We start from the raw sequence: 12707 nt of genomic DNA, 5'->3' as shown, positions 1-12707 counted from the left end.
CTTCCAAGATCTCAGGATCCGGGACAGCCCTGGCCCTTCTCTTCTTCCTGGCTGTCCTGCAGCATCTTCCTACTGTCAAAACCTCTTCTCTTGTCTTTGCCTCCAGGGGCTACTCCCACTCTGCCCTCCAGTGAAGCAGATTTCTTCAGCATCCCTTTACAATCTGATCCCCCCTGGATCATTATTTTTCCCTTATGAAACAGGGACCCCTTGATTTGGATAACCAGTTTACATCGAGAAATTAGCTACAGGTGCTTAACAGGTATAAAATTTTACTGAGCTGGTGCAGAATCCGTCACCCTCAGGTGCTGATCAGAGGTTGATGGGGGCATGTGGTCTATTCTGTTGGTAATGCCGCTCTAGCCTATCCTAACTGGCTGTGAAACTCCATTTCTCCTGGCCTCTGTGTCCTCTCAGAAGAATTCAGGGACTCTAACATATTGATAATTAATTATTAATTTATATAGGTATTTGACACACACCTTTGGCACACTTTCTAGGGGAGGATACTTTACCAGGCACCAGGGAAACAAATATTTAATAAGACACTGGCGCCCTCTAGTGGCTAACAGGCAGGAGGGAATGTTAGAACTTTCGCTCCAAAGTCAACAATGTCTAGAACTATTGGTGTTTGGCCCTGCTGCTATTTCTTCCTTTGTGTTTTCTCCTGTGCCATCTTTGCATTGCTCTAAGTAGCCAAATTTAATTCTGACAGTCAGCTACAGATGGCGATAAAACTGGTATCTGCATCAAAGACAGTTTTTAAATATTTTCCTCTATTGATTTCCACATTTTAACCTATGATGATAATAATAATATTTATGACAAAACCTTTTTTTTCTAGAAGAAAAATATTTACATGAATCGAGTTATTAACATAGTATTTTCTTTCAAGGATCAAGGATGTGCTAGGGCCTGGATTCTGTCCCCAGCAGTGGGTGGGGGGGGGGGAAAGAAAGTAGGGCTCAATCCTAAAATTAAAATCCAAGATATGAATCCATGATCCTTTTCCTGAAGTTCTAGATAAATTATCTTTTTAAAGGGCACTTTATAGGTTAATATAGCAAATTATAAATTCTGAGAATTTTAGGCAGATTTACTCTCATTCTTCTAACAAGCGTTAGAAGGCAAATAACCTTTTTGCTTGTCAAACAAAAACAGTGATGGTATCATCTGGAGAGGAAAGAGCTGGGACATTAGCTTAAGCTAGTGAGGAGAATCTGTTTATTTTCTTTTTCCTACTAAGTAGTCTGGTTTTGCACTCTCAGTTGTACCTTGCCACGTAGGCACATGAAGACTCACACAACCCCTTAACGAGTTAAGAGCAGAATCAAGAACTCACTGAATTATTAAAGCAAACTCCTTCATTCCTCAGGCAGCCCTGGGTTTACTTTGAAACTCACCTTGAAGAGAGCATAAAGCTCTTCCAGCTCATCAATGGTGAAGGAAGTTTCCGTCACAATGGTTCGTACCTATAGAAAGAACGAGCACGGTGAATTTCCCCAAAAGTGTCATATTGGGAAAGCCCCTAACCTCCTTCCTCCAAGTTCTGTTCTGTCAAGTGGGAATTCATGAGCCGGCAGGAGCAGGAGCAAGGGTGGGGACAGCAGGCCCTGCTGCTGGCGCAGGACTTACCACGTTGCGTTTGGTCGTGTCCTCCAGCGTCTGGATCACTTTCAGTCTCTGTTTGAATCTCATCTGTTCAATTAAGTCTGCCCGGATGGTTCCAAATTTCTGCAAAGGAGCAATATCAGTATTTCTGAAAAATATCTGCTGCAGCACCGAGTATCATGTGGGCAAGTTGGCTCACACATTTGTGACACAAGGACAAATGACTTGTCACATGCCAGGCAACTGGACTATACTTCTATTGACCATTTAAAGCCATTTGGTGACTCCAAAGAGATATCTGGAAATTCTCATGCATGTGACCAGCTGAATGATGTTTCTAAGTCAAACGTATCTTCCATAAGTCAACAAATCACCAAGAAGATGATTTAAATAATGTTACCAGTGTTGAAAAAAGAACACTTTAAAGGAAGGCTTTTCTTGCCAAGGAGAAGAGAAGTATCTAATTTAAAGCCACCTATTAGACTAGCAGGTTGAAGAAATGTCTGTGAGAGGCCCCCTGCTATCTCAACAGCATTTGCCTGTCTGGTCCAGAAATCACCACCGTGTGTCTCCAGATGGCACTTCCTGTGAGCGAGCCATCTCTTCAGGTAAAATGCCTACCACTACCTGCAAGTCTGTTGAACTGTTTCAAAAGCCAAAGTGAGTCTTCCTATCTGAAGGCAGAGAAAGAACATGCAAGGTTTTACTAATGCAAAAGTAAAACAAACAAACTGCTTAAAGCCTGAGGCTCCACCCACAGAATCAGTGGCTACAAGGGTTAAATACACTGGGTGGATTAAAGCTACAGACAATACCAAGCGTTGACAAGAATAAGGTGCAACCGATATATATGCTCAGATGCTGCTGGTTGGTGTATAAAGTGGTACAACCGTTCTGGAAATACATCTAAACAGATGTATTCCTATAACCCAGAAATCCCATTTCTAAGTATGTACCCTAAAGAGATCAGAAGAATTCATATAAAGGGCTCGCAGGCCTTGGGATTTTATGTGCATGATGTAAAGCCACTGAAGCTTTAAGCAGGCCAGTAGTATTCTCTCTCTCTCTCTCACCAGCTAACTATGTGACTAGACAGTTTAGTGGAGTCTTCTGACGCTCTGTAAAGTGAGACCCCAAAGCTGTTCTTGTAGAACTGCAATGAGACGTACAGATATATTCATCTCCTAATGCACTGATAATAACAACTGATGTTCAACACTGGCTTGGAATGGCTGCAGGCTGCTTGAGAGAAAGTCCTGTTTTCCCCCAGCCGATATTCAGAGAGCTCTGCACATTTGTAACTAAATCCACATGGCTGTTCCTCCACAGGAACTGAATGCTGCTATTTGTCAGAGAGGACGGTTCCCGGCGCCAGGTCTCTGCAACTCGTCACAGACAGAACACAATGGCTCCAAGTTCTTCTGGAACAAATGTCCCAATCTAAGAGGAAGCTGTGGATTCTAAGGTCCAGGCTGGCTATTTCTGGACTATGTCTAAAGAAAAGCAAGTGAGATCAACATGGAGGGGCTTGTCCGCCACACCCCACTTCTGGAGGAGCTCTGACAGAACGTGGCTTGGCTTACCCTGGGGCCCAGAATAAAGACAAAGGCCTGGATACAATGCTGTCCCCCTGGCTTTGCACACCTAGGTTCCATGCAAAGAATTGAAGGCACCAATGTGACGGAGATATTTTTCCCCAATCAGCTGAATTTAGTGCTGGTGGTGTGCATATTAAAATTATTTTAATTTTCTAAAATCTCCCTTTCCTTAAGTAATAAACGAAACCATCCACCTTCATTTGTATCTCTTCTCCCACTCAACTGATTTTTTTATCTGAAGAATGGTTCTGTGGCTTGTTTCTCGTTTTCTAATCTAACTTCCTACGTCTCGATGTGCAGAGAGGCATGTTTTCCATTCGAGCAGGATTTCCTTCTTGCCTCCTGGCCCCCTGGTTACTGACACCAACAGACAGGTAGGCAGCCCTGTTCCTGCCACCTCACCCACCCTGTGTGCAGAAGTCCCCCCAACTCTGGGGACTTGGAGCAACAGCAAGTGGATCAGATAGAGGAATGAGGTAGAGACGGCTTTGCTCAGGTTGTGTTCTCTGGTTTCTGCCACCCCCACCATCATTTCATCAATGTCAAAGTTTCCCGCCACCCCAATGCTGGCATCAAACCCAGGGCCTCAGGCATGCCAGACCAGTGCTCTGCCCCTGAGCTGCATGCCCAGCCTAGCCACCGTATCGTATCACCCCTTCCCATGCTGGGTAGTCAATTTGTGATTTACGCTATCCTTGAAAAACAGGGACAGACTGAAAACAGATGCGAATCTTAAACAGAGACCATAAGAGCCAAATGCAATCAAGTTCAACAGGCTCCTTCTTTCTAAATCTTCAGAGAGGACAGGAAATATCCAAATGTCACAGCTTAAAAAAATAAAAACTTAGGCCATAGGTCACCGAATGATCTCAACAAGTTTGTCTATCACAGGAAATTTACTGAAACAAAAGAAAGCATTGTTTCTGGTATCCAAAGGCCTATGGTTTATTTCTGTTTTTAAAAAAGATGAGGTCACCAGGTGCAGTGGGGTACACCTGTCATCCCAGCGGTTTGGGAGGTGGAGGCAAGAGGATTGCAAGTTTGAGGCCCAGCCTCAGCAACTTAGTGAGGCTCTGTCTTAAAAAACAAAAAGGGCTGGGGATAGAGCTCAGTGGTAACGTGCCTGGGGTTCAATCCCCAGTAACAAAGGGGGAAAAAAAGGAGAGACAAAGACGTTCAAATTAGGCTTAAAAAATGCCTTTAAGTCTTTAAGTGCTTCTTAACTTGTAAGGTTCACAGAACAGGGCTCATTGCTGTTAGCTGGGGGCTGAGCATCATCCCCCTAGAGAGCCCTTTCTATAATCGGAAAATCTCCAAACACTAGGTGTCCTGCACGGGTCTCCACCTTGGAAGAGTGGACGGGAGGGGGGAATCGATGGAGAGTGAGTGGAAGTTCCAGGAAGCAGAGACCAGGCCCCAGGACAGGGATTCTCAGTGCACCTGGAGGAGGCTCCCCCAGACCCACGGCATGCCAGGGTGGGGCGTCTGTCTGCAGCTGTGGACTCCAGTGCTGGCGGGAGCCGAGGCTCAGGAGTAGAGAAGAAGGTCAGGAGGAGGAGACAAGGGGCAGCGGGGACCCGAGGTGAAGTGAAGGCTTTGCTTTTGGGATCTTCATGTTCTAGAACAGCTGCCCTCTCCAGGGCACTCAGAGTTTTGGAGAAGTCGCAACTTGTGACTGTATTCATAATGAGGAATGCTCTCATGGTGCTTGGCCAGCAGGCAGGTTTACATTTCATATATTTTAATCCCATGTATATTTTATTTAAAAATCTATCACATGCTATTTCTGCATTATATTTCACGCCCCTCAAGGCACCGAATCTCTTGAGGTCTTTTGCCTAAAGGGCTAGAGAAGAGGTTCTCGGGTTATCACAGAAGGTAAATATGGGTATTCCACAGCTATTTTAATCCGTTTCAATGTAAAACATCCTGAATGTGTTGACTGACTCTCGGCTGTAGCTTCAACAAGCTTCTAATACATAAGAAAGAAGGAAAAGCATGCTAGAGACAGACAGACTGGGATCTGAATCCTAGTTCTACCTACTGGAAACCCTTGAGCTAAAGTTCTATTATCTCTAAAAGGGATAAATGACATCATCATATCCTCAGCCTTGTGGTCATTAATTCTGATAAGATCTGAAAAACTGATGTCCTGTATTATTATATTTTGGCTTGGAATTTATTTTTTTTTAATTTAATTTTTTGTGGTGCTGGGGATTGAACTCAGAGCCTCATGCATGGCCAGCAGCTCTGGACCCCTGAGTCACATCCCTAGTTGCTCTAAAGCAGAAATTATGAACAGCATGCTAGAAAGTCCATGAGTGCATTGCTTGATCCAAAGAGCAATTTAAAAATTAGGGCAGCTGAATAAAAGCAAGACTTCCAATTTCTCTTATAAAATTAAAAGTTCTGGCAGGAACAGTTCCTCACCTCCTTTTCCTTGGCAAAGAAGCTGCCGGCTCTAGCAGGTCCTCGATGCCTATTTCCCTGAGTTGACAGCTCCCTGGCCCCACCCCTGCCCTCCTGTCACCTGCCTTGCTGCACCACCTCATGGTCATGGGAGTCTGTGACTCCACTCTGAAGCACTTTCTTTGAATACACACCACTAACACAAAGCTCGGCCTCCAGAAAGGAGACTTGTGACAAGTGGGCACTGTAACAGGAACACGTGCATGGCTGGTATGGGGACAGCCCAGATGGCAGGGAAATTTCCCAGACACATGACTCTCAGCTTCCTCACCAGCAAAATAGGGAAAATATTCCTACTTCCTTGGGTTGGTGTAAGAATTCATGTCCTACCCAGGTAAAGCCCCTGCCATGGTAGCTGTTATTCCTAATATTGTTGACAAGAGGAAGAAGGGGGAGCACCCATTTTTGTTTACAATTTGCAACTAACCGTCCACTCACGATAAGTGCACTTAACTTATATCCTTTTTTTTTAAGGGTTAAACAAACTTTTAAAAATTAAACTTGAAAATCACAGTCATAGATTAGCAAAAAACATGTCAGTTGCCAAATATCTGACAGGGATGGATAAGGAAGGGCTTGCAAGTGACACAACACACTCTCTGGAGTTGTCTTTAACACACTCCAGGAGAAATCTAAAAAGTAAAATTGATCAAACAAAGATCAGGACAACAGGACAGGGGATGTGACTCAGTGGTAAAGCGCTTGCCTGGCCCACACGAGGTCCAGGTTCCGTCCCCAGCACCACAGGAACAATCAGGAAAATGTTGAGGACTATTGGGACTGAGTGATGGGCTACTGGAAATGTATTATACTAGCTTTTAAACTTGTACTGTGATTGAAAATATCTATATGATAAAAACAAGGAATGAAAAAAAAAAATTCACACTGGGGCTAGGCACAATGGTTGGTATGAGACAGGCACTTATAAAATCCCAACTAAAAAACTTCTAGTTGGATGCACTCACTGCAATCCCAGTGGCTCAAGAGGCTGAGGCAGGAGGATCTCAAGTTTAAAGACAGCCTCAGTAAAATTGAGGTGCTAAGCACCTGTCTCTAAATAAAATACAAAATAGGCCTGGGGATGTGGCTCAGTGGTCGAGTGCCCCTGAATTCAATGAATTCAATCCCCAGTACACCCCCCACCAAAAAAAAAGCTTCCGAATAAATTAATAGAAAATGGCTATTTCCTGAGTCTATTGGGTCTTCCTTTAAGACAATTACAGTACCTTTTTTGCTTGCCCACTCCTTCCAATTTGCTGCACAGGAAGCAGAAACAATGAACTTGAAGAAAAACTCTCTTCAGTCTCCCGTGGCTGTTGCCAATCCATTAGTGGTTTCAAGACTCCCCATATGCACAGCCACAATTCCATCTCCATTCTAATCAGCACAAACTCCCTGGCTTTAATGCTAAGGAGATTTGGATCCTGGCCCTGACACTTTCCAGCTGTGTGACTTGGAACAATTAGATCAACCTCTCTTGACTTATATTATCATTTCTTACATTTTTTTTTTTTTAACCTGGGAGGGCTGTCTAAGATGTAACCAGTCCCCTGCCCCACAGAGCAGGCTCTCAGCTAGGGGCAGCTCAGTGATCACTGTCAACCAGACACACACCGCACCTTCCTAACTGCCTCAGCCTGTCTGTCTGCACAGGCTGCTTTCTGCACAGGCACATCCCCAGCTGCTCAACAGATTAAACCTGCCAGGCAGGGCACTTGAACATCCAGGACCTCTGCGATGGCTGTGTGTCTGCGGAAACATCTGCCAGTCTATAAATTAAACTTCAAGGCTGCAGCTCTGTCTGCTTCTCAGTCTCAGGGCTCACACAAAAGAAAACTAGAGCCTCAAGTCACCCAAACAATCCTTTCCACAGGAGCTTGAGAGGTCTGACAGACAGATGTCATCCATGTAGCATTTGTCACCACCTCTACCTACCTGGCTGATCAATACCAGACCAACCAGCAGCAACCTGGGGAGCGTGTGCGCCATATCTCAAAATATGAGTGTGCTTTCAGCATTTCTTGCCTATTTTTCAATGTTCATGCTAATTACCCCTAAGAACAGAAGGAAATTCATTGCATGCCTCAGAACACGCAGGTGTCCTGCCTTAGCCTTAGACGTGGCTCCATGCCCCATCTAGCCCAGTGAACCTCAATGCTCAGGGATATTTCCGATCTTGTGGGGAACTTAAAAAAAAAAAAAAAACTTATTCTTGGGCTTCATGCCAGAGATTCAGATTTAACTGACCTGGGATGGAGCCTGGCAATTTGTGTTTTTAAAAGCTTGGCTTCTGAAAAGTTTTAAAGTGGTTTAATGCACAGGCAGGACCCAGAGCCAACCATCTGACAGGAGGGGGAAAGAAGATGGGCAAGTTCATCTAGAAGACTCAGAGAGCCACTGGAAATGAGCAGGGCCGGCCATTTCAGCAAAGAAACAAAAAATCAGGCACCGCACACAGCAAGGCCAGGTAGTGTAGGTGGTGACGTGAAGGAGAAGGCTGTCTTCCCAGGCAGAGGAAGGAGAGCACTGAGCTGCTCTACCCTGCAGGAGGGCGTCTGGCAGCCCAAGGTCACCTCAGGGACCAGCCAGACAGGAGGTAAACGAGAACAGTCCTTGCCTTTCCCTCAGTCTGTCACTGCAGCATGAGGCTAGCTTTTCTGCTGAATTTCCACATATCAACCTCCTTTATTACTCGGGTCCAGAATTCTAACAGCACATGTTCAGGTGATGCCTTTAGGAAAGCACCCCACAGCCACGACAGCCTATGGCCTGCAACCATATGGACTCTTTTTCTGAATGAATAAATCATCTAAAATCTCTGATTTAGTACTATCCACAGGTCCACTAGCCCTGGAGCAATGATTCTTTTAAAACACATTAGGATAATAACCAGTCTTGAAGACAGTGAAGTGAAACAGTGATCCTCAGTCTCTACGAGTGGAAAGAGAAATCAGACAACCTTTGTAGAAAGTGGACGGTGTGCAGCAGAAGCTTAGAAATCATGTTCATTTTTTGATCTACTGCAGCAAATTCATTTCTAGGATTCTAGGAAAATAATCAGAGATGTGGTATTTGTGTATAAGTTTATCACCAAATGCTATATTATGCTGAATATTTGGAAGAAACCAAAGTAAATGTCCAATGAAATTATCTGTTAACTCATTAAAGCATAGTACAGATAATTTATTAAAAGCATGCCTCCTAACAAAATCTAATGTATTAGAGAATCTCTTTCTTCTTTCTTTCTTTCTTTCTATCTATCTATCTATCTATCTATCTATCTATCTATCTATCTATCTATCAGGGATTGAATCCAGGGGCACCACTGAGCCACATTTCCAGCCCCTTGTATTTTTTATTTGAGAGACAGGGTCTCACTAAGTTGCTTAGAACCTTGCTAAGTTGCTCAGCCTGGCTTTGAACCAGAATCCTTCTGCCTTAGCCTCCCGAGCCACTGGGATTACAGGTGTGTGTCATCTTGCCTTTTTTGAGGTAAAAAAATAGAAATGTAGCATTTAGTAGGACCTTATTTTTTAAGTGTATGTTGCAAATATAAAAACATACTTAAGGAAAATATGGTAAAATGCTCATAAGATAATTATTTTCTTTCTTCATAGTCATCTACAATTTCTACAATATGCTTGCATTTCTTTTATGATTTTAACATGTTACTAAAATGTTATCAATAAACATAATGGAGTCTGAATGAAAATTTAAGAAGTGAATTATCAGTCTTTCTCCCATATTGGATTAAAGACATACATTTCTGAAAAGCTCTTTATATCCACACCAGTTTTAATTTTTGACTCAAAGAGAGACTTTCTACCTCACCCAAAGCTTCACAATTTCTCTTGTATCCAGTGTGTTGCTAGCTGGAATACAAAATCACCAAGCACAATTCTAAAACATCTATAGAAAGCAGAATATCATTCTTTCTCTTACTTGATAATCATTTCTGCAGAAATTTGAAACCAGCAAGTGCTATGGGCACTGAATCCTTGGGGCACTCAAACCACTAGTTGCTAAGGAGGCACATGGTACTGTGGTGCCACTACCCCAGAAGTTTGTTCACTTTATTCTGGAATTCAGTTAGTTCTATGGCGTCTGGAGTATACTAGACCAGAAGGCTACTCCCTCATCCAGCCCAAGCAACTCTGGAGGAATACTCGAACTCTGGTCCACTCCGGCCTGATGAAGGGTATTATAAGAGTCTCAGACTATCTACTCCAGAGGAATCTAAAGTACTTAGCACTGAAAGGAAATGAACTGATCCTGTTGCCAACCCACCCACAGTTGAATCTGAGACCAGGCTTCATGGTGGGCATAGCAAAGAACCAAAGGCCCAGGGCCTGTCATACCATTTGTTGCCAAGGTATTAGACCCCTAGAAATTCTACGCCTACTCAGGGTCCATCTCCAGAGACCCAATTCAGACCCTGTCAGCTAGCAGGTAGCTACTTATTTCTGACAACTAGTTCTCACAGCATAAAAGGAAGCAGGTTAAGCCAGTGGTTAAGGCTATGGCTCCAATACTTCTGTCCCCTCCAAAACTGGTGCTGAAACTTATTCCCCAGTGTGACAGGGCTGGGAGGTGGGGCCTCATGGGAGCTGGTAAGCTGCCTCGTGGATTAACTGCTAATAAAACCTCTTGCAGGAGTGTGCTCTCCACTCTGCTCTTCTGCCAGGTCAGGACGTGATGCTCCTCCCTTCTGGAATACGAGGTGCCATCTTGGAAATAGGAAGAAGGGCCCTAACTTGCACCTTGTTGTTGGACTTCCCAGTCTCCAGAACGGTGAGGAATGCATTTCTGTTCTTTATAAATTATCCATCTGTGGTGTCTAGCGGTGGCAGCACAAGACAGGCTAAGACAGGTGAGCAATGGCACAGGGGACCCACATCCAGCTCTGCCCTCCCGGCAGCCTCGGGCACCATTCACAATCAGGCAGGAGGCAAGGCCCACCTCGTAGGACGTTCCAATGAGTCTGAAGATGTCCACCGCAGGGTAAGGCTCCACGTCGTCGCTGAGCAGGGAGTGGAGGTGAGGGATGGGGGGCAGCGTGCTGTCCTTGTTGGTCACGCTGTCCAAGTACCTGGAGAAGAGGCAAACCCACGTCACTGGGGACCAGCTGGGATTGTCCCACGACGGTTCCTCACTCCCGTTCCACAAACGGCAGTTTAGAACAGAAAGAAATGCCCTTCGCTTCAAAAGAAAAAGCCTATGGAAATAAATCCTCAGCCACAGAGATTTCAGGATTAGCATCAAGGCCATTAAGACTCAGGAAATGAGGGAGCAAGAGAGAAAGCACAGGGAGAAGGCCAGAGGGGTTTCCGAGGCAGGACGCGGCACAGCAGCACAGTACCTTCCCAGGACGGTCATGGCCTCGCCGTCGTCCTTGCAGTTCAACAGTTTGTCCACGTTGGCATCCAGCACGGCCAGGGCCAGCTGGAATATCACTTTGATTCCTTCATAGAAGAAACAGTCCACGACCACCACTGCGCTCTCGAAGGGCATCACGCTGAGGAAGAGGGTGAGGAACCAAGACAGGGAGATGGTGGAGATCACACCCAGGTCCTGCATGCAGTCGTACAGCTGCGGCACGTAGTCCCGGGCCAGCTCCTCGAAGACACCCTGGTCCACCAGTGCGCCTGAGGGGGGGACACCAAAGGGCTCAGGTCGACCAGCTGTACCTTCTCACCAGCGAACCCACACAAGTGGCTTCCCTGTGACCACCCCATTCACAACCATTCTGCCAGGACTGTGTCCCTAGACCAAGTGTCAACGGAGCTCAGTCTCCAGGGTAAGTCTGGCTGCATCTTCTCCTTGCTGTTTTCCTACCATGAATGAGCACTAATAAGACGACTCTAAGGGTCGCTGTAAAAACTTTACAAAATTTTCATGACATATACTTAGCTGTTATGTTGGCAGCACAAAATTTGCTTGGGAATGAAATACACATCCAGGATGCCCCAAGTGTACCCCTAAGTAGTTTACTCGGTAAGCTCTTCTTTATTTAAAAAATACTCTTTGGACGCATGCTCTTCACATATGACATCACTTTAAAAAAATAGTTGTATTTTTAAAACTTAAAGCTGCACACACTCACAAATGACTGACTGACATTTTTAGAGAATATTTTCCCTAAGTCATATTAGTGTACAAAAATCTAGAAATACAGACAGGACACAAGAGGGTAACATAAAGCATATGTTGTATACTATACCAGGAATGAAGAGCCTGTCCTGCGAAAGTTAATGTCTGATACATGAAGGGGTTACAAGGAGGCAATAATTCAATGGTTGTTTGCTTTGCAATGAAACCAGTTCTGAAATATGCCTTAGGAATTCAGCTTTGGATAAGACTTTACATGCTGTGTTTCCCACTCAGATAATATTTTTTGAATACCTCTGCTTTCCATAGGCTCCATCCTCTCTATTAAAGAGCACACAGATAGACATTTCAGTGGAAATCTATTTTTCCACTAATGGTCAGAGCCCTTGGGGTAGCTCTCACATATTATGCAGTGACACCACATCAAGTGTTTCCTAAGATAACATCTGTGACAGCAATATGTGCTACACATCACTTATGCTCCATGGGATTTCTTTATTTACAACCTATATTCACTTAAGCTCTTTCCATCTTGGAAAACTGGAGTAGTCTGAAACTACTGGCTAATGTGACTAGGAGTGAAGCTTTGGCTGCTACAAACCGTTGTCCCCATGAGCTTCAGGCTGAGACGGTAACACACCCACATACCGACAACCCTGGTGTTGTAGTAATCTGGAAGCATCCGCTCACACAAAGCAACCAGCAGCCAGAAAGCCTCCTCCTCTTTGGCATAAAGAAGTAGCACTGAGGTGACAATATTCATGGCCTAGTGGAATGAAAGACAAAGTCATCCAATACATTTTGAAGACATCAAATAGATATTAAAATACAAGTAATTTTGTTAACCTAAAAAAGATGATTGAGTTACTCTCTCAGAGGCCATCAAACTCTGAAAAATTCCAGATGAAATTCTGAGGCTTT

At 44.4% G+C, this 12707-nt stretch overlaps 1 protein-coding gene across 1 annotated transcript in view; it reads right to left on the bottom strand.

Moving 5' to 3' along the window:
* Window positions 1-12707, bottom strand: part of Tbc1d9 (TBC1 domain family member 9) — a 109183-nt gene that overhangs the window by 12342 nt on the left and 84134 nt on the right. Inside the window, exons 11-15 of the mRNA XM_078022088.1 lie at window positions 12435-12552; window positions 11038-11323; window positions 10638-10767; window positions 1636-1734; window positions 1404-1472 (exon numbers count right to left, since the gene is read on the bottom strand). Coding sequence (XP_077878214.1) covers window positions 1404-1472; window positions 1636-1734; window positions 10638-10767; window positions 11038-11323; window positions 12435-12552 — 702 coding nt within the window. The remainder of the gene's footprint in view (window positions 1-1403; window positions 1473-1635; window positions 1735-10637; window positions 10768-11037; window positions 11324-12434; window positions 12553-12707) is intronic.

Source organism: Ictidomys tridecemlineatus, chromosome 9, assembly GCF_052094955.1.
Source record: "Ictidomys tridecemlineatus isolate mIctTri1 chromosome 9, mIctTri1.hap1, whole genome shotgun sequence".
Taxonomy (NCBI): Eukaryota; Metazoa; Chordata; class Mammalia; order Rodentia; family Sciuridae; genus Ictidomys; species Ictidomys tridecemlineatus.
Note: the sequence above shows the minus strand (reverse complement) of the source record. Positions and strands in the feature narration are given on the sequence as shown.